Genomic DNA, 27,918 nt, shown 5'->3' on the forward strand with positions numbered 1-27,918 from the left:
TATATTTGCTTCTGCAACCCGTATTTAAATGTGCTTATTAGATTGAATTTAAGCCCTCGTAATTCAAATATCGTCTACTACTGTCTACCTTGCTAGGTGTAAAACAGCGCTGTGAGCGACTCATAAATATTATGATTGTTTATATTGATTGGTAAGTTAAAATATCGCTTGTAAATCAAATGGAAAATGCGTAAGTAGTTAATTCTTGATGTTTTCCAAACATAACCGAACGGAATACGTAACTAATTTATTCCTTTTTTGCATTTGCAGACCTAATTCAATCACAATTTAAACTTGATCAACATTCATTTAATGTATTATTCTGGTTGTATCATCATCTATAGCAGTTGTCTGTCACATAATTATTCTTTTAAATGAGGGACAAATAAAATAAATACATCCTACACAATATCATGTCATAAATCAACTTAATAACTCTTATTAATTGGATCAGTTTGTAGGAGTAAAAACGAGACATACCTTCAAAATGTTGACTACACACTTGTTTAGTTATTTTAAAATTTAAACACATGTGCTGTGACAAATGACTCGGCAACGGAAAAAACCTTTTGAACTTAAATAACCAAAATTATTAAATTTCAGTTTAAAACGAAACTAAACTGAAATAAGTGTTCTCAATGTAGGTCCTTTGACATCAAATGGTTAGAGTTTTTTTCAGGTTCCAAGCCTTGGTATAAATTAATCTCAAAATGTATGAAGAAACATTTACAAGAAGGTACAATAGACATTCTATACAAATATGTTTATGGTTTTTCTATAAAAACAAGTCTAACTCTGATATTTTAGTGAATTGAAATCTACAAATTTAATTATTATTTGCTACAGTAAGTAATTGTCATGTTTTCATATTCCTACATATATATTTTTTAAAACTTTATTCATTTTGAAGACTATTAGCACAATTAATTGTATATTAAGTCCCTTCAATTTAAACCACACTATAAAAATTCATGCGCCTTTTAAGACTTTGGATGTAACAGAGTTTGTCTGTTTATAAAGAATTATTTGTAAAAAATTCTTAGAAATCCCATCCAGATTGGATGTGAAGTTGTGTTGCCTGCCAAAGACAAAATTTTCTTTCTAGTCTTTTGTTTACATCCATACAAATGGTCAGTAACTGTGTTTAGAAGTTAAATTTATGGTTCGGTTATATTAGATATTCTATGATACAACTAAAAGTGACTGTTCTCAAAAGATATTTAATAAATAATTATTTTGTGTAATCATGAGCCCTATAGGGCAGTTACACATTGCAGTTGAAACTTTAAATATTACATTAACATTACTATAGTAACTACATGTAAAATTAATTTCAAAAATAAGTAAACTTTATATGTCTGTGTCCGTTTTCCTTTGACTTTAACAACTTTGAAATGAAATTCCAGTAGTCCCTTAGTTATCATTATTCTTGAAACCAACCATGTACTTAAATCATGTGAAATATCCTGTTAATAGTGCTAATACAATAATATTATACAATTTATCACAATGTTATATTATTCTATACTTACTTACTGTTTTAGGACATAAATAATGGGACCACCTAAGAAATTTAAGAAGTATGACTCAAAGGCCGGAGCTGATAGATCAGGTATTACAAATTGATTAAATTTTAATAAAAGTGTTTAAGCTTTGGACTTATAAATTGTCCACCTGCTTTCCTACAGGTATAACAGTAATATAGGTCAGAAAGTAAAGAAGTGGTCATATATATCTCCAAAATAACTGATATTCTGGATCAGTTTGCGTTGGTGATATTTATAGGTTGCTAGGAATCTTTACTTCACACAAAATAGATATTATGGAATCATGAAATATTCTATTTGATAGAGAGACTGTTAAAGGGTCCTGGTAATGATATGGGAAGCAGGGCCACAGTTATAGAAAAAAGCGACCACTGACCAGGAAACCATATCCTATTAAATGCCAGCAATTCACAGTTATTTTTTTATTTATAGGTTAAGTTATACATAGCCAAAATAGTGAAATATTTGATGATTAATTATTTTAAATGGTTCATTATGTAACAATAAGGCTAGGCAACACTCCTATATAGGCTGGCAACACCTGTGATTCCTCTGGTGTTGCAGGAGAACATGGATGTTGGTGATTACTTAACATCGGTTAGTTTGTTGTTGAAGTTGGTCTCTTCCAATGATGTGTTAATATGGGTATGTAATATAATATACTCACAAAACAACCCAAAAGTATTCCACTCACCACATTGACATATTGAAATCATGAAAAAGGATGGCATGCTTAAAAGAATAAGAAAAAGAAGACAGCTTTTTTATACTTGGAACCAGTGTGCTCCACAATTAAAGATGCCAGCATCTGGGGGACATGATAGCATCTAGCACTCTTCAAAGCGCAGGTTGACCAAAAATGGGATATTGCTCTCATCTTTGGTCTGGTGCACACCAGTATCAGCTTGATTTCATTTGATTTGCCATTACCCTAACTTCAAGAAAAATTCATAGGTACACTTTCCTAACTATTTTATTACCAATATTAACAATTATAGACCAGTTTCTGTTGTACCTACAATTAGTAAAATATTTTTAAAAGTAATATTATTAATCACTTATTAAACTATTTCTCTAACAATAACATCTTACATCCTAAACAATTTGGTTTTACGAATGGTTCAAAATCTGATACCATTGATCATATTGCTTTGGAGAAATCAGATAATGCTATAGGAAAATTCTGTGATTTTTCTAATGCATTCGATTGCGTAGATCAGTCTATCCTTATCCATATACTTAATTATTGTGGTTTAAAAAGCAAATCAATTGATCTATCTATTAGAAACCAGAATTAATGAACATTCATCAGGAGCTACAGTAACCCGGATGGCCATGCCTCAGGGTTCAATCCTTCGACCTTTCTTATTCCTCATCAACATTAATGATTTGCCATTTGTAGGTTCGAAAGAATGTGAAATTAATCTTTTCGCACATGAGACTTCATTGGCTTATAATATTGACAAACAATCACAGAATTTAGATAAAATGAACCTGTCCCTGGAAAAAATGTCTAAATTGTTCAGGGTGAATAAATTGTCACAGTACGCCAGTAAAACAAATTGTATTGAATTCTCCTTATCAAATTTAAAAAAAGAATCAAAAGTATAATATTATATTAACCTTTATTGGAACCTTTAAAACTTGTAGATTCTACTTCGTTTCTTGGAATAGTATTCGGTGAAAAACTACAATTGGCCGCTCATATTGAGGCAATCTCAAATAAACTCAGTTCTGCTACTTTTGCTATCAGAAGAATTAAAAATCTTACTGATACTAACACAGCGAGATTGATTTCTTTTAGTTATTTCCATAGCATTATGTCTTATGGAATTATGCCATGGTGGGAAAGCAGCTGATATTGAAGCAATATTTGTTTTGCATAAAAGGGCAATTAGAGCCATCTTTAATCTGAATTCTAGAGAATCCCTTAGAAATGACTTTAAACTTTTGTATTACATGATGGGAATGCAAATTTAACTATTATAAATTATGTTAATCCTATTTAGGAAAGAAAAAGAAAGTTGAGGAGGATAACATAACAATAGACCTCGTAGAAGATGACAACAATGAGAACACTGGAGTACCTGTTGCTGCCATGCAAGATGCTGAGAAGAATGACCAAGTACCTGAGGATGAATTTGGGGCCAAAGATTATAGGTTAGGATAGTGGTTTTATCTAATGCATCACTTATTTTTTTACCTTTATGATAGTTATAGACTATTATAGAATACTAGCTGACCCAGCAAACATTGTATTGCAGATATTAAAATCGCGATACAAAAGTAACTGTTGATTGTGGATGAGTGAAAATTTGAAATTGTATTATTATTATAGTATTTTTTAATGCTGACTCATAATCAAACAAATTAAAAAAAAAGAATTTCGTGTGGATCACCCTTAACCTTCTTAGAACCTTTAAATCCTTTAGGGGGATGAAAAATAGATGTTGTCCGATTCTCAGACCTACCCAATATGCACTCAAAATTTCATGAGAATTGGTCAAGCCGTTTTGGAGGAGTTCAAATTTTAACACCATGACACGAGAATTTTATATATTAGATATATACTGCTGAAGTTACAAAGGTACAAGTATATACCTTATATACCCATTGATATAAAGGGATATAATGGGTTTGATTTGATATCAGAAATTCATCTTTCAGATAAATTTTTGAACGAATCTTACACAAAACCAGAGCCAGGAGTGATCCAATACATTATGTTGTGATCATTACCTGACCAATGACCATTCAATACCCGACCTGCTCACCTCAGTTGTTTGACTGAATTGTTTGCATTGCGGGTTATGAGGTGTAAGAGTTATGAAATGTGTATCAGCTTTAGTTTGTATCTCAAAGATGAGCAAGACATTATGGTTCGTGATAGGCCCTGACTATCACGATTCAGAGCCGCTCAGAATTCTTGATTGAAAAAACAATTCTGAGTGGAATAGCAATTGCTCCCGTCACTTTGAGACATACACAATTAAAATTCAAATATTTTTATTCAAAATAGCATTTTAAATCCCTTTTGAACATCAAAATCCACCACCCATTCGAAATAGTATGACCTGAGAAGAACATGCACAAAATATCAGCGGGCTTATTTTTTTTCCTTAATTTAGTTACAATATATGTTACTACATATATATTTATGTACAAGGGTTATACCCTTCCCAGTCTCTGGTGCCATTAAAATTGACTACACACTAAAAGGCGCCTACTTATGCCATGTGTGAGAGTTACCATGTATGATTATTTGACAAAAATTTCAAGCAAAGATTTTGTTAAACTGATGAGGGGTTTAAAATTAACGTTTAGTTGCCGATAATATAAATTTTAATTCAACAGGAATCAAATGGAGCTAAAACCGGACAATGCAAGCCGACCACTATGGGTTGCGCCAAATGGACACATATTTTTAGAGGCATTCTCTCCAGTATACAAACATGCACACGACTTTTTGATTGCAATAGCGGAACCTGTCTGCAGGTATTTTTTATGTTAATAATATAATTAATTAAATTTATTTGCTAGTTAAGTTTTAAAAGAGACTGAGGTACCATGCTTAGTGGTAAATATTTAATATTAGCAGCAATAACAATGAAGAGAGAGATTTAATATTATGATTCCAGGAATTAGGTATTTTCAAGTGATTTATATATACGAGGGCTGCACTAAAAGTATCGGAAATCAAGGAAGTGACACAACATTACTATTTAAAAATGTATTTATTGCTTTACGGAGTATTCTTAGCGAAATTTGACACATTTTTCCATACGATGGAACCAATCATTGAAGCAACCATTCCATTCGGGAGTTGGGGTCTCCAAAATGGCCGTTTTGTAGGCGTCCACAGCTTCTTCAGGTGATGAAAATCTCTGACCACGCAATTTATTCTTTATTTTAAGGAAAGTATAGAAATCATTAGGGCTTAGGTCGGGTGTACGGCGGATGGTCTAATAATTCTGTCTGTAATGTTTTCTTGTTCTAAAAACTATTTAATCTGAGCGGTGTGAGAACTCGCATTGTCGTGATGGAGGATGATGCGGCGGTTGCAGTTGTCTTTACGGAGTTCAGAAACGACCTGTGGCAAACAAATGCTGGCATATCATTCTGCATTAACCGTTCTTTGTCCCTCAATGGCCGGTTTTGGAGACAAACGTGGCCACCATTTTTTTTGCAACACTCCGTGAACGAACAATTTTTGTTGGCTTTAACTCATTTTCGAACACCCAAACTCGTGACTGGTTTTTTGTTTCGGGTTCGTACGCGTATATCCAGGATTCGTCACCTGATACGATGTTGTATACAGTATAAAGATTTTAATATGACAGAAACAGTGGAAATATTCCATTCCCGATACTTTTAGTGCAGCCCTCGTAGCACCGAAAAATCTTCTCGTCCCAAATACAGCAGTGTCTGAAGACGAAGGTTTTCAACCAGTGTGTGTTGCCAGTGATGACTTACGGTAGGTACGCAGACGTGGTCGCTAACTATGGGCCTTTTAGAAAGCTAATGGTCGCTCAGAGGCCAATGGAGAGGGCTATGCTCGAAGTTTCCCTGCGAGATCGAATCAGGAATGAGGAGATCCGTAGGATTACAAAAGTAATCGACATAGTCCAAACGATTGCGAAACTGAAGTGGTAGTGGGCAGGGCACATAGTTCGACGGACGGATGGCCGTTGGGGCAGTAAAGTCCTCGAATGGCGACCACGTACCGGAAGACGCAGTGTTGGTAGGCCCCCCACAAGATGGACCGACGATCTAGTCAAGATCGCTGGAATACGTTGGATGAGGGCAGCGCAAGACCGATCGTCGTGGAAATCTTTGGGGGAGTCCTTTGTCCAGCAGTGGACGTCTTCCGGCATGAAGTGATTTATAATAAAACGCGCGGATCTGGATTGCCAGACATCAACATGACGCGGGTGGGATTCCGCATTTTGACTTAATGTTCGGTGGTGTTAGCGGCTGGTTTTATGGGCCTGAACAATTTCTCTCAGTAATTGTCATTGTTGCTCTTAAAATGATAAGAAATATATTGTCTAAGGAAAAGTACGTCATGTAGCACACGTAGCCGAGAATTAGAACATCTTTCCTATTAGTGTTGTCGGGATGACTTCACATCTACGAACAAATCTTCGACCGATCTTTCGCTAACATCAAATCTATAAGAGACACGTAAAGACCAGCAGAAAACAATAACATATAAAAATAATATTACATTTCATTTAACTTTGACAAATTTTTACTGATGTATAATTAATTAATGGGCAGATGTAAAAAGAAAGTTGTTTTATTATTAAGTTATTATGTTTTGATAACTCAGAAGTCCCAACCCGCCATTTCCCAGACGGCGATCACTTCGTGACTTGTGTCGCCTATTTATCGCGGAGATGTTCTACTTATTGATTTTTTGCTTACTATGCCTTTGGGATGGTTTTTTGTGACAGTAAAGGACGAGACGGGCAGGACGTTCAGCTGATGGTATTTTATCAATTATTGCGCTCACAATTTATCAGTAAGGACTCAATATCCTGCCTATTACAATGCAGTGCCGCTTCGGATTCCTGAAAACCCCAAAAAGTCTAATCGGCACTACAATTGCGCTCGTCTACTTGAGATATAATATGTTAAGGCGCCCTTCAGACCGAAACACAATAATGCTTCATTCACGGCAGAAATGGGCGCCGTTGTGATACCCATAATCTTGCCGGCACCCTGTGCACTGTGCAAATAGCCCCACTGGTAAATTGGGTAATGTAGTTGGACGGGTTTTGGCAACATTCACTGAAACTGTCCTTTTATATGAGTTATAAACTTTCAGACCACAACACATCCATGAATATAAGCTGACGGCCTACAGCTTATACGCTGCCGTCTCCGTGGGGCTGCAGACCAATGATATCATAGAGTATCTCCAGCGACTCAGCAAGTGTGCAGTTCCAGCTGGTATCATTGAGTTTATCAAGCTTTGTACCCTGTCCTATGGGAAGGTGAAGCTGGTACTCAAGCAGAATAGGTAATTTTTTTTCTTAATAATCGAAGTCACCGACATAGCAGTGGCAGTTGGCTGGGCACATAGCCATTGGGGCAGTAAAGTCTTCGAATGGCGTCCCACATACCGGAAGACGTAGTGTTAGTAGGTCCCGGATGGACCGACGATATAGATCTCAGGAATAGGTTGGATGTGGGCAGCGCAGGACCGATCGTCATCGGGATCTTTGGGGGAGGCCTTTGTCCAGCAGTGGACGTCAATCGGTTTGTCAATTTGTCTGATACTTTGAACATATATAGATAGGTACTATATATATAAACGGGAGAAAGAACAGGCTACAAGGAAATCTTAGTTTTCCAGCTGATACTTTTAAATTAACCAGAATCCACTTATCCATGGTTTTTCTGTTTAACGGCCGTTCCCGAAATTCAGTCTATCTCTTAGGTACTTGAGATAAAAATCGTAACTATCGTTGACTTTTCTGTCCCAATAAACTTATCGACGGTAACTCACCTTATCTGTACACGCTGTCTGACAATAGGACGACGTATAGCTTACCACCGATAGAAGTTTGTATGGAAATTGCAATCCACGCGTCCCATATAAGGCGATAACAATGACTTATCGGGTATATTGGGACAGCTTCAGATTATTGACAGCTAATTACTGACTGTAGAATGTAGTAATTTATCTCTAACTGTAGATAGTATATTGGGAACAGCCGTAGATTTACCAATGATCTAGATCGCAGGAATAGGTTGGATGAGGGCTACGCAAGACTGATCGTCGTGGAGATGTTTGGGGGAGGCCTTTGTCCAGCAGTGGACTTCTATCGCTTGAAGCGATTTCTCAATATGTTAATTTGTCTTATGCTATGAACATTTATAGATAGGTACTATATATGAACAGGAGAAAGAACAGGCCAGAGGCATGCATTGGTTTTCTAGCAAAGGTAGGCACTCACACTCAGGGGCGTGCATGTCATACAGGCATTTAGGCAGTGCCTACCTGGTTAAGAAGCTAAATAAATATAGCACTAGTGTTATAGTTAATTTAGTTTAATAAATAAAATTTCCTAACACTTGATAATAAATACTTACGGTAAGCAATCGTTTCATATTCCAAATCTCAACTACGACTAGTTAAATCCACAGTGCCTACCTTACTGGAAAACTAATGCACGCCCCTGCTCACACTGTATATCTAACCAGTCATAGTTGCTCTTTAGTACGACAGCGCTAGGTTTTGAGGTCTAATTATTGAAGTTGTTCGTGTTTCGCATATAATTTCCGTACATTTTGTAAACCTAATAGGTACCTATTTTAGTTTATGTCATTCTAAGTTTGGTTATAGAATAACGAAACCAAATAAAAGTAGATTAACTTTAACACTACAGCTGTTTAGGTTCTTAACGAGGTAGGCACTGCCTAATTGCCTATATGGTATGCACGCCCCTGGAGCAGGCCACCAACCATAGCTCAGTTTTCCAGTGGATACTTTTAAATTATCCAGAATCCACTTAATATTATCCCATGGTTTCTGCTGCTCGTACCGGTAGATAGGTGCTGTATAAAAACGTCGCTTCAATGTGTGTCTTTTATCTTCTTTCCCCCAACTAACACATCACGCGACGCATAATAATATACAGATAATCTCCCTTTTCGCGCGCCTTTACCTATAACGCGGTAGAGTGGTTCCGCGTTATAGGTGATAGATATAAAAAAAAACGTGTTATAGGTCTCTATATAACGCGTTTTTACGACATCGTTGTTCGTAATAATATTAATGAATCACAGTAGACAGTACAGTAAACACAGTACAGAAATATGAATGTGGGAAATCCCCGCGTTATATGGGTAATTTAAATCGAGTATTTTAAAAACGCGTTATTCGGATACATGGTTATAGGGGGCATTACTGTTTTGCCATAGGTCTCATAATATGCATATGCATAAATTAGTGTGAAGTGTGGTATTCGAGAAAGGTTCTTGCACGGACTCCTTAACTGTGGAATGAGCTTCTATGCGCGGTGTTTTCAGGTCACCGGTGAACCGTACGCACATTAGTTTTAATCTTCCATTAAAAAAAACTACTAACGTTTAACAATATTCTAGGTATCTAGTTGAAAGCAAGCACGTTGAAGTTCTACAGAAGTTGCTCCGAGACCCAGTGGTTCAGCAATGTCGGTTAAGACGAGATGGTGACGACGAACTCCTAACGTCAGCACTACCAAACAAACCCGCTACAGCGACTACTAAAATTGGTAAGTAATATTGTTTCGAAGTCGGGCTCTTTGATTTCTGAAAATAAAATGGCCGATAATATTTAATTTACTTCAATAAGCCACACAAAAATTAACACAAACACCATTTTAACAAATCCAATAATATCGACGAATCGCTAAAATCTATCTTGTATATATATATATTTTTCCAATGAAGTCCTAAAGTAATGAACGGATTTTAATGGGGATTGGTTGCGCGGAATATATGTATTTATATTATATATATTTATTTCCTATTATCCTACTCCTCCTTCAGTATCCTCTTTGCCGCTTCTATATTCCATTTCCTAATGGCAGCGTACAAGGCCACAGAGATGGCGCTAGTCGTTCGCAAAAGCCTTCAAATCCGCTAATTACGCGAAGTGAATCGAAGGACGATCATTATTGCTTTCGAAGTGCCGCTGAGTGACACCGCTGCGCCGCCGCACGCATCATATTGAGATTCGCGCAATCACCGCACTAACTTTATAAATTAATTAAATACCTGTGTATGTGTCTTGTACTTCATTGAGTACGGTTTAGTCCAACTTGAGAGATAGGATAGTTTTTATTTCGATTTGTCACCCATAATTATTTTTATATCCAATACTTTTGAAAGGACATATTTTCTATGAGAGAATTTATTGACGCACGGTTTGACGGTTCTGTTGTGAAACAATTTCATTAACAACATTTAATAACAGGGAGCATATTTTACGAAATAATTCATATTATTGACAAAATCTCAAAAAAACAGTATTTTATTTATTATCCACAGAACAACGTCTGTCTGGTCAGCTAGTCTTGTCATAAGAAAGAGTTGCTCACCTTGCTTGCCCGTATTTATATGCACGGGAATAAAAGGCATTTATTTTCTCAAAATTGATTCCTTCAGAATGCTTTTTCGAAGTCACTTCTAACACTACCACCGCTTCGAAAACAAAAGGCGCTCTAAAAGAAAATGAAGCGGCCGCGGCGCAAGAAACTCTCCCAGCATTATTTTTTGTGCTCTTTAAAAAAAATATACAATATTGTCATTATTATTGCTATAAAATAATCACAATCTAGCCAGGCTGTCAGATCACTAAGGTGTGGAGTAGTAGGATTTCCGACACAGCCATTTTTTTATAAATCTTATCTTCCTCTTTGCTCACGTTGCCATATTGCAACGGCATGAGACCAGATGAAGACGTGTAGTACGTTGTTATGAAGTTAGCGCACAAGACATTAAGTATCTTATGAAGCCTTCTAGAATTAATAGAACCGAATGTCAATCAATTTCGAAAATTCTAAGGTGGTCTTCCCATCAGTCCCGGGGCATGCTACAAACTCAAATAGCATCATATCTTTCGGAATTCTTCGTTCATGCACATTGTGGTTCTCAATGAACTTATTTCCACGTACAATCAATAGAATTTATTTCCAACCGCTATGTTTCCAAGTCGGAAGGACTTGCTTAGCAAAAGCATTACATTAGATAATTTATACGTCTACATAGTCTCTTGCTGGCAGACAACTGATAAAAACAGGCCAGAAATATTAGTTTAGTGTGCGTGACAAGGTGCGTCTTACACTCGCGATTTGTATGACACTTTGTGTTAGTGTGCGTGAATTGCTCAAAATAGAGGTTAGTTCTAAATTCATTTTTTTTCGACGTTTTCACAGCTGTCATAGTCTATCTAGACGGATAAATAATCTAAGAGCATGACATTGTATACTCTTTTGCGGTAACATAAGATTCTTTCTTTCTCGAATTACCTCGCCAAACTATATCAAAATCAGCCCAAACTTTTATAGTTTACTGAGTACTGTCTTAATAAAACCGCTTGTCATCCACTTGTATCTACTGGTCCCGGGTTATTCTGATAAAAAATGCAGTCCACTATTGTTAAAACCAATTGAATAACTGCACCTAATAATATACGTAAAAGCCTACTTCACTGAAATACCTACCTAAAAACCTGAACCTAAGTAATACATATTCCAATATAATTGGTAATTAATTTGATTAACCCCGTCGATGAAATGATAACACATAAAACTATTTACAGATATTTAATTAATACATAACCACCACTGCCATTAAAAATTTCAAGGAAATAACTATTCATCCGTTACATAGCTCTATAGTGCTCACATTTTAGAAAATCACAGCTAGATGAAAATAATATTAATAATTAAAAGGTTTATTTGGTTCAAAAGGTTAACACAAATAACAATATGGACATTAAAGACCCAAAATGGCGTCTAGTCAGCATAAAAATAATTTCTAACAGAAGCTCTTTAAATTATCAAATATACTTGATATCTTTTGACACCAATCCCGTTTTTACAAAGGACACAATTCTACAAATTGGATGTAGGAATAGAATAGATATTAAATCACAAAAATAATGATGAGCCTCCAGTCTTCTGCCCGTTGGCTAAAATACCTTTATTTTAAAAGAAGTGTCACTGATTCTTAAAAATTTAAAATAACAACATCCGCCACTTCCGTCGTTGACATGACAATAGATTTCAATAACTTGACTAAATCAGCGCCATCTAGTTGAATTCGGTTTCAACTTCTTCATATTTAAGTAAGTTTTCATGACGTAGGTAGATAGTGCACCCATCATGGGTACCTGGTAAACGCCTTATACATACTATGAATCTTTATAATGGACTAGCTGACCCGGCAAACGTTGTTTTGCCATATAAAGTATAATTCACGCGATAATTTTATAAGTAATAAAATATTGCCTATATTATAGCCTGTACATCATTTTGTTCTATTGTCAATAGTTTTTGCAGCGCACGCAAAAATAGGTTTTCGATTTTACACCTTGTGTTACGAAATAGCAATTTTATTACGGATCCCTAATTTTGAATATAGCCTATAGCCTTCCTCGATAAATGGACTACCCAACACTGAAAGAATCATTCAAATCGGACCAGTAGTACCACAGATTAGCGCGTTCAAACAAACAAGCAAACACTGCAGCTTTATAATATTAGTATAGATTACAAATAAGTTGACCCTACATTGATCTCACACAGGTGAAGATAAGCCAGCTACGAACGTGGCCGTACCAGAGGACATCAGCCAGTTCTACCAGCAGCTCGACAAGGATGACGAAGACGAGGAGATGACTGACATTTCTGCTAACTCGGCTGTGGCTTTTGAGGTCGATCCTGATAAAATTGAGGTAATATATGACTAATAGTATTTTCTTTGATTGAAACGCGTGTTTTTTGGACATTAGTTTAATTAATCTGTGACTGTGGCCTGTCTAACATAGGGCAAATCAATCGCAACATCTCAATCCGACTTCAAGAACTCGTTGCAGATATCAAACACAGACGTCACTCTAAAGTCAGCAGTATGTAAACACATAACTCGTAATTTGTTGTTTTTTAAAGTGATGACCCTCACTTCTAGGATTAATACACAAATAAAATTTGGAAAATAAATTTTTTGAACGATGCGGGACTCGAACTCACGACCTCTGGCGTTCCGTGCCAGTGCTCTAACCAACTGACCTAACCGTTCGAGTGACTTTTCGTCATAAAATTGTATGTTTTGTTCAACTGAGAGAGGTCGTGGGTTCGAGTCCCGCATCGTTCATAAAATTTTATTTGTGTACATAACTCGTAGTTAATTTTTACGCGATCGAATGGGTAAAAAATCTCACACTTGGCCCTCAGATAGTAAACGATATTATCTACAGCCATGCCATATTGCCAACATTAAAACACCCAACCTCCTAATAACCATTACAACATCCAAACGAGTGTTGTAATGAAATTCAGTATAACATTATATCATCCGTTTTTATAATAACACTCCTTTGGATGATTTTACGGTTACTAGGAGTGGCTTTTTTAATGTTAGCAGTAAGCTGTTTAACTGTTTCAGAATCTTTTATAGAGGATTCATATTATGGGTGTAGATAAAGTCTTGTATGCAACTGTTGATAATTAGGTATTAAAATACTCATGTGATACTATTATCAAATTCGTATTTTAATACACTTTATTACACAACAGTTGCATAAATAACTATTCCTTGCTCAGTACATTAAACCCAAAATTCTGATCGGCATTTCACTATGAGACACAAGATGATAAGTATCATTAGCCAAGTAATTTTACTTCCTGCGGCGCCATTAAACCGAAATATTATGCTTGCACATTACGCCTTAAGATGCGTACAGATTGGTGAAACGAACATAACGTAACAAAAGTAACGTATCATGCAATGAAAGAATTCGCCGTACACATTGCTGCAATGTATCATGAAAGGTAACGGTTGTAACAATTTCTCATAGTTCTGACGTCTTGTGAGCGCAAAATGGGCATTTCACGTGCACGCTACGAGGATTACAAGCCGCGCGCGGACCTACCCGTGATTTGTCAGTTTTTCGAACGAACACAATGGGGCGGTAAAGCAGCGCAAACGGTTGTTTTAATATTCAAAATGAAAACTAAGTATATAAAAAATCTTAAGCAACATGCGTAGTAGGAAATCGCAAAAGTTAATGTCAATGACGGAAGAGTAACATTTTTTTATGGAAATAAAGGACGAGGCGAGCCGGACATTCAGCTAATGGTAATTGATACGCCATGCCCATTACAATTCAGTGCCACTCAGGATTCTTGAAAATCCAAAAAATTCTGAATGGCACTGCAACTGTGCTCGTCACCTTGAGACATAAGATGTCTAGCCTCATTTGCCCAGTAATTTCACTAGCTACGGCGCCCTTCAGCGCCGAAACACTAATGTTTACATATTACTGCTTCACGGCAGAAATAGGTACCTACAATCTAGCCGGCATTCGTCTACGCTTGCAGCGAACATGCAATAAAAGATCGAATGTTATATTTCATGTTACGTTTCACCAGTCTGTACGCACCTTTAGCGGCAGTAAAAAGTCCACCTAGCCGGCATAAGCCACCCATTGCTAAAATAACAGGTGCTGTGTAACACAGGTTATACAAAAACGCTGTATAGAGTTGGAGTATCCATTGTTGGCCGAATATGACTTCCGAAACGACGTTGTGAATCCCGACATCAACATAGACCTGAAGCCCACGGCTGTGCTGAGACCTTACCAAGAGAAAAGCCTGAGGAAGATGTTTGGAAACGGTCGAGCCAGGTGAGCTTCTACTTAGTACTTGACAGGCCTGTGTGGATAAATAGTTTTTTTTTTAATGACAATAAGGGACGAGATGAGCAGAGCGTTCAGCTGATGGTAATTGATATGCCCTGCCCATTACAATTTAGTGCCGCTCAGGGTTTTTGAAAATCCCTAAAACTCTGAATGGCTCTATAAATGCGCTCGTCACCTTGGAGACATAACATGTTAAGTCTTTTTTTTATAGAATAGGAGGACAAACGAGCGTACGGGTCACCTGTTGTTAAGTGATCACCGCCGCCCACAATCTCTTGCAACACTAGAGGAATCACAGGAGCGTTGCCGGCCTTTAAGGAAGGTGTACTCATTTTTCCAGTAATTTCATTAGCTACGGTGCCCTTCAGACCGAAACACTTAATGCTTATAAATAACTGCTTCACGGCATAATGAGCGCTGTTGTGGTACCCATAACCTAGTCTGCATCCTGTGCAAAGGTGCCTCCCACTAGTAAGTAATATTTCTCTATGGAGCAACAGGTTGTCGGATTTTTTTTACAACTGTTTGTTTTTGTGTTAATGTATTTGTTGTAACTACTGACCCCTATTTTATACCACTCGACTGGCTGTCAAGTGCTTTTGTGCCTGTTTGACATCGCCATTTTGGCGCTGTATGTAGCGAGAGTCTGCGGTACTAAAAGTAGTGGTGATAACTTTAGCAAACGTCGATAGATGGTGGGAAACTATTTACAAAAAAAAATGTGTACTTTATTACGTTGATTCCTGAAGTATAAAAAAAACGGAAAACTCACGAAAATAATTCAAAATGTAAAAATAATTCAGAGTAGTGTACGTTTCTTCGCAGCCATTTGTATTATACGTCAAAATTAGTTCTCTGGGCGCTCGCGAGTGGTGTTTCAAATAGGCACAAAAAATTTGCTGTCAGACATATGGAATAGCCTCTCTAGTGGTATTTATACAGGTCAGTGGTTGTAACTCTCTTGTGTGCCGATTAGAAAATAAAGTTATTGTGTATATGTTTAGGTCTGGAGTGATAGTTCTGCCTTGTGGGGCTGGTAAGTCGCTAGTGGGTGTGACGGCGGTTTGCACCGTGCGTAAGCGAGCGTTGGTGCTCTGCAACTCGGGCGTGTCCGTGGAGCAATGGAAGCAGCAGTTCAAGTGCTGGTCCACTGCCGATGACAGCACCATTTGCAGGTACATTGCTGACGAACGAATTCTAATGGGGATTACTTCATGCAGTGCAGTTTAGTCCAACTTGAGAAATGGGATAGTTTTCTGAAGAAAAATATTTCTCAACCTTTTTCAAAGTACCCACTGGTAAAAAGAAAATTTTTTTGGCATCCATAAGTGTTCTGTATAAGTAAAGTGATTTTGTTTTGATTTATCACTGTCTACAATCCATATCATTCTCTCGTATTTTGGAATCAGCTGTGTGTAACTTAATATTAATTGAAGTGAAACTTCTCTATCGGCGTATGAGAGAAATTTTATAGCAATATCGTCACGATTTTCGGTTACGCGCCATGTTCTTTTTTTAATCAAAGTTCAGTTTAGTAACTTAAAGAGTAATATATTAGTTTGAAGGTGATAAAATGATATGATAATAAAATAGCTTTAAATTAATACAGATTTTTTTCTTAAGCCAAGAAAAATAATATGTCGTAAAGAAGTTTTATTTTTACCTGTGTAGCAGAGTACATACATATTTATTTTTTATAAAATTGGTTTAGGTTCACGTCGGAGGCTAAAGACAAGCCGATGGGCGCCGGTATCCTGGTGACGACGTACTCGATGATCACGCACGGGCAGCGGCGCTCGTGGGAGGCCGAGCAGACCATGAAGTGGCTGCAGGCGCAGGAGTGGGGCCTCGTGGTGCTGGATGAGGTGCACACCATCCCCGCCAAGATGTTCCGGCGGGTGCTCACCATCGTGCACTCGCATGCCAAGCTCGGTATGACACGTTATCGAAATATTTCGATTAAATTATAAAAACTTTCGTGAGATATAGCGACGTTCAGTTCCGTGGTCACTTGGAAGAGAAGGCCAAACTGGCCTCTAAAAAGCTTGGTGTACTCAGTAAGGCGAGACAATACTTCACTATAAGCCACCGCCTGCAACCATATACCTAAGGCGCAAATTCGGCCTCACATGGAGTACTGTTCTCACCTCTGGGTGGGTGCTCCCCAGTACCAGCTTCTTCCATTAGACCGCATACAACAACAAAGAGCGGCTCGAATCATCGACGATCAAGTCATCTCCGAGTGACTTGATTCTTTGGCGTTGCGTAGAGATGTGGGTTCTCTCTTCATCTTCTACCGCATTAACCCGCGGAGTGCTCAGAGGATTTGTTGGGATTGTATCCAGCGGCCGAAATTCCACCACCGGACATTACGTGCAAAATACCATCCGCATCACGTTGACGTTTGGCATTCACCTCTCCCCATTCTGTGAGCCTCTTTCCCGTTTATAAAACGGAAGACGTTCACTGCGGGATAATGGCTTCAACCATAGATCTCCATTACGATCGGTCCTCATCCAACGTATTCCGGCGATCTTGACCAGATCATCGGACCATCTTGTGTCCACCATCACTGCGTCTTCTGGTACGTGGTCGACATTCGAGGACTTTACTGCCTCAACGGTCATTTGTCCGTCGAGCTCTGTGCCCTACCCAATGCTATGTCGGTGGATTTGGTTTTCCTACGGATCTCCTCATTTTTGATTCAGTCTCGAAGGGAAACTTCGGGTATAGCCCTCTCCATTGCCTTCTGAGCGACCATGAGCTTTCTCATCAGGCCCATACTTAGCGACTACGTCTGCGTATCGTAAGTTATCACTGGCAACACACACTGGTTGAACACCCTCGTCTTCAGATTCCTTAAATAATAACACGGTTTTACTCACGGCTTATCGGTGTTGGTACGGAGTTTCGGACCATTCGGAGGTCCTACATCAGGGTGAGTGTAGTGTGTTCGCGATAACATCCTGTTTCATACTGCGGATGGTGATGACGAGCACGGTATCACTGAAAATATGTGACTAATGTGTTTTAATTTTTGAATGAATGAATGAATGAATGAAAACTTTATTAATAGCAAACGCAAACCACACAGAATAATAAAAGTAAAAAAGAACATACAGAGGTAAAAAATATTAAGAACTAATAACATAAAAATAATACAAATGACAAAAAAAAAACAAGTATATGTATAATATTATAGGAATTATCTTAATATAAAAGTACTGTGTAGTAGTTATTGTTATTAAAAGGAGCTGACTCAGCGTAATGCTACGTTGGTATAATACCAACACATTTTTCGAGATGAAATTTGATGTGCTTGATTTTTTATGAAAATATGGGATGAAACGAGCAGGACGTACATTTCAGTGCCGCTCAGGATTCTTGAATAACCCTAAATATTCTGAGCGGCACTACAATCGCGCCCGTCACCTTGAGACATAAGATGTTAAATCTCATTTGCCCAGTAATGTCACTAGTTATGGCGGCCTTCAGACCGAAACACAACAATGCTTACACATTACTGCCTCACGGCCTAAAAAGGCGTCATTGCATAATCTAGCCGGTATCCTGTGCAAAGGAGCCTCCCACTGGTTAATTGATAATAATAAATGTTGTAATAGAAGGTGTCCGCCAGGTCTGACGGCCACTCTGCTGCGCGAGGACGACAAGATCGCGGACCTGAACTTCCTCATCGGGCCCAAGTTGTACGAGGCCAACTGGCTGGAGCTGCAGGCGGCGGGCTACATCGCGCGGGTGCAGTGCGCCGAGGTGTGGTGCCCCATGACGCCGGAGTTCTACCGGGAGTACCTGGTGCAGAAGTGGGTACCTCAACATATACCGTACCACTCAAAAAAATACCGTATTTATCACGGTGAATGTTCCGGATTGTAACAAAAATTTATGAATGATGCGAGACTCGAACCAGCGTCCCGGATTCCGTTCGAGTGGTCGTACCAACCTGATCAATCCCTAGGTTTTGCTATTTTGAAGCGATATCCCTAACTTCTCCGATTAATTATACAAATTAAATGTATGACTAGAATCGCCGCCTCCCGAATTTCGTCTGAGTACTCTTAGCAACTGACCCAACCGTTCGAGTGACGCATGTATCGTAAATCTTGGTAAACTCTCAGGTAGTGGCTCCATCTACAGGATCTACTTTACAGTTGAAAACCTACTCGACCCTAATAATAATAATATTGACACACTTTTTACATAAATTATCTTGCCCCAAGTTAAGCATACATAGCCTGTGTTATGGGTTACAAGACAACGATATATTTAATACAATATGCTTACTTAAACATACATTAATTCATATAAAGATACATAAATACATTTAAACATCCATGACTCGGAAACAAACATCCATATTCATCATATAAATGCTTGCACCTACCGGGATTCGAACCCGGGACCTCTAGCTTAGTAGGTAGGATCGCTAACCACTCGGCTATACAGGTCGTCTATAGTGTAATAATTGCATAGTATGGAATTGACTTGAGTGTCCCATTTACAAATCTAAACAGTTTCTTATTTCAACAAGACATAGCAAAATGTCAGTCGATGCGTCAATCGAACGGATGGAGAGGCGCGGGATAGAGTCCTCCATAGCCCATGAATTTTGGTACAAATTAAATTTGACAAACTATTGTCTCGCAATTCATTCTACTAATTCTGTTGTAGAATCAGATACAATACATTAATGCTCCTTAAAATTCAAATTCAAATATTTTTATTCAAAATAGGATGTGACATCGCTTATTGACAATCAAAAACTACCACCCATTCCAAAACGAATGCCTCCGACCTGAGAAGAACGAGCGCAACAAACTCGGCGGGCTTTTTTTTCATCGAAAAAATATGTTTACAAAGTAATATTGTACAATTAAACTTATTATTTAATAGCCTAAGGTCGCTCCATTCCCAATCTGTGGCATCATTACGAGAGTCATTTATGTTATAGTAACCTTTACCACACAAACGTTATTTAACAATCCTTTTGAATATCGTAATACTTTTGTTTTGTACATTTTCTGGGATCTTGTTGTAAAAGCATATACATCGCTCCACAAAAGATTTACTAACTCGACTTAGCCGAGTAGTAGGCATTATAAGTTTGTCTGGTGTTAACATTATGGTTATGACAGTTTCTAGCAAATTTACTTATGTGCCTGTGAACATACATTACATTATCAATAATATATGAAGATAATATGAAGTTGAATAAAATGTGGATACAATGTGGATCCTAAAAAAATATTACCGAATTCAAGAAAAGTTGTGATTTAAATTCATTCAATTCAAGGACTATGCGTGTAAATAGGTTAGCTAGCTTTGAGGGCTCCATCATGGGTCTTGGTATTTAATTTTACAATAAAATACCAGACAGTATACTGGTATAGTCCTCAGTGAATTTGTCCTTGAATTTGTCCTCAGTGAATATATATGGACAGTATACTCGCTGAGGACAAATTCAAGAAATATATTAAAGATTCTTATACCATTTCCCATTACTCTGATACCACAGATTGGGAATGGAGTGACCGCTCTCAGGCTATTAAATAATAAGTTTAATTGTACAATATTACAAAGGCACAGAATATTCCCACTAATTAACAGAAGAAATTATATCGATCAAATTTTTCTATTTAAAATTATTAACAGTAAGCTTGACTCAGTATCCTTGTTAAATCTAATTAAATTTATAACACCGCGAATCTCCTCTCGTTCTAAGATTACATTTTATGTATCACCTTATAAAAGCAATTATGCAGGAAATACATTTGTGAGGCGCTCTTGTAGTTTGTACAATAAACATCTTACTGAAATTGATTTATTAAAATATAAGAAAATAGTAGGTGATACTATACTCAATTTAATAAATTAATAACTCTAAATACTTAATAAAATCATTGTTGTTGTGTCCTGTTCTTAACTATACTCTTATAACTGTTTAAATTTTCGTTTTGTACATTGTAATTTTGTAGTTTTTACCTAAATTACTTGGTTTAAAATATATGTTGTTTTTTGTTTTGCTTTATTGTCCATTGTAAACATAATTAGAATTTAATTTATGGAGCTGTTTTATCTTCTAGTTTATGTATATTTGTAACTCACTATTGTAAAAGACTGTTTTGTTCCTGAATAAAAAAAAAAAAAAAAACTTTGTAAACATATTTTTTCGATGAAAAAAAAAGCCCGCTGAGTTCGGTGCGCCCGTTCTTCTCAGGTCTGAGGCATTCATTTTGGAATGGAAGGTAGTTTTTGACTTTCAAGAAGTGATGTCACATACTATTTTGAATAAAAATATTTGAATTTGACAAAGTAGGCTTACTATAGTCTCGTTGATATAGTTAGATTAAGTAGGCTAAGTTGTTATATGGTTTTATATGGTTACCCATGCTTTAAATCCTCTATTAAAGATTCTGAAACAGTTAGCTTATTGCCAACATTAAAACACCCAATGTTCTAATAACCATTACATCATCCAAACGAGTGTTGTAATGTTGTACTGAATTTCATAACAACACTCCTGTGTTTTTTTTTCGATCCCTTCATGCGCAAAGAGTTTCAACGATGTTTCAATGCGTAGTATCTGTATGAATTTCAAAAAAAGAACATTTACGTTTACGCGCGTTCCACACTACCAGAACGTCGCACGCCGTAAAAAAATTAGGTTATTCGAATCCCCGCCATTTTTCTTTGATATTTTTATTGTTTTGTTTACAATAAATGAGCGATTAATTTTAAACGCTGCAAAAGAACATTATATTCGAGTGAATTTTAATTCTTGCACTATACAAAACGTAAATTACTACTAAAATAAATAATTGTTTCATTAATACTTAGTTTATTTGTATATAATCGGTAATGAATAATATTAGGTTACTACTAGGACACGTATTTTAATGTTAGCAGTAAGCTAACTGTTCTAGAATCTTTTAGAGGATTCACATTCTGGGTGTAGTTAATGTCTTGTATGCAACTGTTGATAATTAGGTATTAAAACACTCATGTGATACTATTATCCACATTCGTGTTATAATGCTCCTTATTACACAACAGTTGCATAAATAACTTAAAAGATGTTACCAAGTGTTGGTGCAATGTGTTATGTTATTATCACTCCCTATGGAAAATAAATATACAGGTAACCGCCTCTATATCGTGGTAAAGTGGTTCCCCGTTATAGGAAAATGTGTTATACTCCCGTATAACACGTTTTTACGACCTCATAATTGGTAATAATAACAATTAATCACAATTCGTAACAAGTAGTTCAATTTTTTTTCCTAGTTTTACTATTATATTATGGTTTTTTATATACAAATTTAATAAAATATTAAATTTTGTAATAACACATGTGCACAGGTACGCGAAACGGGTAGAAATGAATTCAATACATTAATAAAAAAAATTATGAGCACTTATAAAAGTAAACATTAAATTACAGAATCAACAAAAAGATGTTGCTATACGTGATGAACCCGTCCAAGTTCCGCGCGTGTCAGTTCCTGGTGCGCTACCACGAGCGGCGCGGCGACAAGACCATCGTGTTCTCCGACAATGTGTTCGCCCTTCGCCACTACGCCGTCAAAATGAACAAGCCCTACATCTACGGGCCCACATCGCAAAGTGAGAGGATCCAGATCCTGCAGAACTTCAAGTTCAACCCCAAAGTGAACACGATCTTCGTGAGCAAGGTCGCCGACACCAGCTTCGATCTGCCCGAGGCCAATGTGCTCATACAGATCTCATCCCATGGTGGTTCCAGGAGGCAGGAGGCGCAGCGATTGGGTGTGTAATACGCCTTCTAAAGAATAATAAATTTTATTATTGAAGCGTTAACTTCTTATGGGTTACTTACGGAAACCTACGGGGAAAATCTTATGGGTTTGCGACACCGACGTGGTTTCCTGAGAAGGGCGGTGATGGCCAAGTAGGAAACTACAAGAATTATAAAAAAGTCGTGAAAGGAACCCGAGATTTGTAAGAAACCAATAACTGCATATTTAGTTTTTTCTAAATTTCTTGAACTTTTAATGGAATTCGGTTGAATGATTTAAAATAAAATTACATCCTGTATTATTGAACCAATGGACTCTGTTGATGGACTCAATCAATCTTTCAAAATCAGTATATCAATCTCTTAAAAGACCATCATTTTACCATCTTTTTCAACATTTCAAAATCAGTATATCAATCTCTTAAAAGATATGTATTACTAAAAATGAAAGTAAATAGAAAAAATTTACAAATTGCTTTTCATATATCTTACTTTTACTAACTAATAAAGTGCTCTAAATGGTCCGGTATGATTCCGTTCTTTTTTCACCATTTGGCGCCATCACAATTGCGCTCAAGGCATACGTTTTTAATGAACATTAGCCCAGTAATATCTATTAATGGCAGACAATGGCACCGCTGTGGTGCCTACCTAGCCCGCATCTTGTGCAAAGAAATCTCCCACTTTTGGACCTTTTCTTTTTTCAAAACGCCTCCAATTTTGTCAACAAATGTCCAAGAAGGTCTCTCGCTACCGACTTGCCCACACACAGACACACACACACTTGTTTCACTCAGAATAAATTGGTCATTCCAAATATGAAACTGTTATAAAACCTATAAAGGTGGTTAACTTAGATTAAGGATTGGTGTCCGCTGCGCTCCAACTAGGTACCGCACTACCTAAGAACAATAGCTTTTTTATTGCAGAAAATATTCGATGCTTGTGTGCGTCGCATCTTGACACACAATGGCATTTTTAAAATTTTGTAACAGTGTCTTTCTTATTTCTTGTAGTATTATTTTTTACAAAGTTTTACTACGCAGCCATGCGCTATTTTAGTTTCAATTATTAGCAAAGTTTAACAGAACATGTGACACTTTAACGTCACACGTAGTATTAGTTACCGCACTTTACGACTACACCTGCTGTATCTAGTTGAAATGCAGCGGAGAACAATCCTTAATCTAAAGCGCTTAACTATATTATTTTGACGTTTTTGAGAACTAAACAAAAATGATTTCTTGTAGGTCGTATATTGCGAGCGAAGAAGGGAGCCATTGCCGAGGAATATAACGCGTTCTTTTACACGCTGGTGTCGCAAGACACTCTGGAGATGGCGTACAGCAGGAAACGACAGCGGTTCTTGGTGAATCAGGGTTACAGCTATAAGGTATTGTATTTTACTAAATTAATGAAAATATTCAACTTTTTATTGTAAGTAGAGGTATTTCGCGTTATTTTGCACATATACGCACACGTTCTTCTTATTCAAATCAAATCAAAATCAGTTTATTCACGTAGGTCACTGAAATGACACTTATGAATGTCAAAAAAAGAAAAAAATCTTATTGAATCTACCGCTACTTTGTAAAGGGTGGAGCTAATGAGCTGTAGCAAGAAACTCAAGGTTGGTTCTCGTAGCAGGCATCTTAATATTCATTGCTTGTAAAAGGGTACTCGGGTAACGACCCGGCCCACAACACTAGGCCCATTAGGCCATTAGGCACAACATTATGAGAACAAATGTATAAAATTAATAATTAACTGTTCTATTTTAGGTGATAACGGAATTAAAAGGAATGGAGCAAGAACCGGACTTGATGTACGGGACTCGGGAAGAACAGGGGATGTTGTTGCAACAAGTGAGATATTGTTTCATTCTATTTTATTACTTAGAACGTACATAGTCTTACAGGCGAATTAAAAATACTCCAAATAATGTTAGACGGGTTTTGTACACATTGTGGTGACGTCATCACGTACTCACTACGTTGGCAGTATTACCGATATCGTATCGTCTCACATTACACGTATTGCAGATGTCAAACATTAGCTGTATTTAAAAATTACACATAGAAGTCATTTTGTACTATAGACAAGGCCTTACTGCAGCCAACTTAACTCAGATCTTTTGGTCCCTTCAAACCGGAACACATGCAGCTTAAATTTGCGAAAACTAAAAAGAAATATTGAAGGCAGTGCTGCACTAGTTTTTACTTACTATAATAATAATAATAATAATAATATTGACACATTTTTTACCAAATTATCTTGCCCCAAGTTAAGCACATATAGCCTGTGTTATGGGTTACAGGACAACGATATATTTAATACAATATACTTACTTAAACATACATAAATACATTTAAACATCCATTACGCGGAAACAAACATCCATATTCATCATATAAATGCTTGCACCTACCGGGATTCGAACCCGAATACTAACTACTAATCAATGATGTTAAATATTAATTGTTAAAAACGTTTGTATGGTAAAGGTTAAATAACATAAACGATTTTTTTTTAATAATACCACACATTGGGAATGACGCGACGCAAATTATATTTTTTTAAGTAAAAAAAAAAGAAGCCCGCTGAGTTTGTTGCGCCCGTTCTTCTCTGGTCTGAGGCATACTTTTTCCAATGGGTGGTAGTACTTTCAAAAATATTTATTATAGGTGCTAGCGGCATCCGAAACGGACTGCGAGGAGGAGCGAGAGGGCATGCCTGGAGGCGTGGCAGGAGGCTCGGGAGTGGCGCGACGCGGAGGGACTCTGTCCTCGCTGGCGGGGGCTGATGACGCCCTCTACCTGGAGCACCGCCGCGGACAACACAACAAGCATCCACTCTTCAAGAAGTTCCGCTACTGAGCGCGCTCGCTACCAGTACGAGCAAACGGCCCAATCAGAAAGTATAACTTTACTAAGTGGCCATATTCTGTATTATAATATTAAGATATATATTTTTTTTAAATAAGAGACGAGACGTGCAGGTCGTTCAGCTGATGGTAATTGATATGTCATGCCCGTTCACTGCAATGCCGTTCACGATTATTGAAAAAGCCAAAAATTCTGTGCGGCACCACAATTGCGCTCGTCACATTAAGACAAGATGCATGAGTCATTTGCCCAGTAATTTTAGTAGCTACGGCGCCCTTCAGACCGAAACAGTTACACAATTATGTTAATTTAATGGGGCGCTTACCTAAAATACGACACTCCGTCCTTTTTAAGTTGTATATACAAACTTAAAAAGGATATTTATATTTGGACATTTTTTAACTGAACACTTTGCCAATGCGTGGCGTTATATTCAAAGCGCGGTCAAAACACAACTGAACGAAAACTGCCGCGTAATAGGTTCGACAATAGTTCTATTTTCAAATACCGTGATTGCTTTTTATAATAATGGGCGCTCCAGAAACTTTCAGTATAGTCTACGTACCACGTACAATATTTGTCGAACGACTTGTCAAGGTGCAATCGGCGCATCCTTGGGATTACCCTGGTTAATACTACTTTCACACGCGAAAACTTGACTTGACTGATTCGAAAAACGAGCATGCGGGTCAGCGATTCTTTAATATTTTTTCATTTTCAACTCAATTTGATTTTTACACGCTTTATATTAGCTTCACTTGTATGTTTGTAACCGACTTCTTTGGGCGCGATTTTGACCCACTTTAAACGGCTAGATTTCGTTAAAACTTTGTAGATTTATCGAGGACCGATGATTACTAAATAAAATTATTCAATTTTTCAATTGCAAAATATGATTTTTGTTAATTTATATAATTTTAAAATAAATAAATCACTAATAAGCGCCATCTAGTAATTTATTGTAAACTACAAAGGAAACGCGCGACATGTCAAGACAGTTCCACAAAATTAAAGTATCTAATTCGTTTAGAAGCGAATAGATGGCGGTGAATTTATATTTCCATTATAAATTATTAATGCGTGATTTAACTGAGCTAATTATTATAAGAGCTAGTTTGGGGATCTCGGGCTAGCTGAATTAAGTGATCATTCAATATAACTAAAATATTTTTATTCGCAAATATTAAAATCCCTCCATTCAATCTATAAAAATTAACTAAAAAATGAAAAATAAATAATAGAAAAAGAAACTAAAGAACAAAAAGAAAAATAGCAAATAAATTTAAATTGAAAATAGTGTAAAAAAATATTATATATTTCATTATAAAAAAAAGCGTGGGATGTAGAAGAGTTATTATTATTCGGGTTCGGATTATTAGGGTGCTTTGTAAGATATTATTAAAATAATAATTCTTCTACATCCCACGCTTTTTTTATAATGAAATATATAATATTTTGTTACAATATTTTCAATTTAAATTTATTTTCTATTTTTTAGTTGTATTTTATATAAAGCGTGTTCCTTAGTTTTTTTTTAAACTATTATTTTTTTGATAAAAAGTGATGTCTAATCTTATTATTCTTACGAAAGTGAAGTTGGTTATATGGAGGGAAATTTATAGACTCAACCTTGTAACAAAATGAAATACTTAAATTTTTTGAAACAGAGATTTATTTAAGTATGAAATATTTAAATAGTTTTATATTGTCTAGCGTCACCATTTTATTTTTGTTTCAGGTGGTTCTCAATAATGTAATTTATATGTATTTAAAATTATAAATAAATATATTTAAATTAAACCGAGCCTTTATTTTAAATACCACTCTCCATTTATGCGCTGTTGAACTTTTAAAAATACTAAGGTATTATTGCAGTAAAACGAAGTCTGAAGGGGGCGTTCCGGAATGGGCGATAGTGGAGCTACAGGGTCTCATACAGACGAAAAAAGACAATTTATCCGGACCTACTACGGTCGGTGATCTTCACTACTTCACCAGAAACCGACATCCAGTCCTCATATTAGGTCATCACGTGCTAAATGGAAAAGAAACAAAACTGGAACAGCCAATGGCGGTGCTCGAGAAAGTTGAAGAGGATGGTGAAATGCGGTACCAGGTGAAGGCTGTCGTTAAAAAGAAGTTGCTTTTTAAATCTAGACCCAAACCAATAATATCAAATGTCGCCGAACGCGTATGATTAAATTATAAATATGTATAAAAAGTTGTTTTATTTTGTTCCGTTCAGTGGCCCTGGCCTAATTATTTAGTTTTAACTTA

The 27,918-nt window shown here is 36.8% G+C and overlaps 2 protein-coding genes across 5 annotated transcripts; both read left to right on the plus strand.

The window, feature by feature from the left end:
- Nucleotides 1-3: 3 nt before the first annotated feature.
- LOC126965139 (chromosome transmission fidelity protein 8 homolog) lies at nt 4-27,862 on the plus strand. Its single transcript, XM_050808607.1, has 2 exons — nt 4-151; nt 27,517-27,862. The coding sequence occupies exons 1-2, from the start codon at nt 132-134 to the stop codon at nt 27,836-27,838; spliced, it is 342 nt and encodes a 113-aa protein (XP_050664564.1). The 5' UTR covers nt 4-131; the 3' UTR covers nt 27,839-27,862.
- Nucleotides 7-27,666, plus strand: LOC126964983 (general transcription and DNA repair factor IIH helicase subunit XPB). Of its 4 annotated transcripts, none has more exons than XM_050808358.1 (16): nt 7-151; nt 1,545-1,612; nt 3,557-3,707; nt 4,902-5,042; nt 7,378-7,572; nt 9,663-9,811; nt 12,851-12,999; nt 14,783-14,949; nt 15,969-16,139; nt 16,676-16,896; nt 18,602-18,785; nt 22,424-22,767; nt 24,007-24,149; nt 24,538-24,621; nt 25,441-25,673; nt 27,517-27,666. In XM_050808358.1, the coding sequence occupies exons 2-15, from the start codon at nt 1,555-1,557 to the stop codon at nt 25,630-25,632; spliced, it is 2,349 nt and encodes a 782-aa protein (XP_050664315.1). In that variant the 5' UTR covers nt 7-151; nt 1,545-1,554; the 3' UTR covers nt 25,633-25,673; nt 27,517-27,666. The 4 variants fall into 4 exon arrangements, with proteins under 4 accessions (XP_050664315.1, XP_050664316.1, XP_050664318.1 ...); XM_050808359.1 differs by having other exon boundaries at nt 25,441-25,647; nt 27,517-27,655; XM_050808361.1 differs by lacking the exons at nt 7-151; nt 27,517-27,666 and adding an exon at nt 828-845 and having other exon boundaries at nt 25,441-25,666.
- Nucleotides 27,863-27,918: the final 56 nt, after the last annotated feature.

This window comes from Leptidea sinapis, chromosome 6 (genome assembly GCF_905404315.1).
Source record: "Leptidea sinapis chromosome 6, ilLepSina1.1, whole genome shotgun sequence".
Classification (NCBI taxonomy): Eukaryota; Metazoa; Arthropoda; class Insecta; order Lepidoptera; family Pieridae; genus Leptidea; species Leptidea sinapis.

Coding starts and splice junctions, on each gene's coding strand:
- LOC126964983 (XM_050808358.1), top strand. CDS start 1,555: ATGGGACCACCTAAGAAATTTAAGAAGTATGACTCAAAGGCCGGAGCT. Junction 16,140..16,675: donor GATGACAGCACCATTTGCAG/GTACATTGCTGA, acceptor AAATTGGTTTAG/GTTCACGTCGGAGGCTAAAG. Junction 22,768..24,006: donor GCAGGAGGCGCAGCGATTGG/GTGTGTAATACG, acceptor GATTTCTTGTAG/GTCGTATATTGCGAGCGAAG.
- LOC126965139 (XM_050808607.1), top strand. CDS start 132: ATGATTGTTTATATTGATTG. Junction 152..27,516: donor ATGATTGTTTATATTGATTG/GTAAGTTAAAAT, acceptor GTATTATTGCAG/TAAAACGAAGTCTGAAGGGG.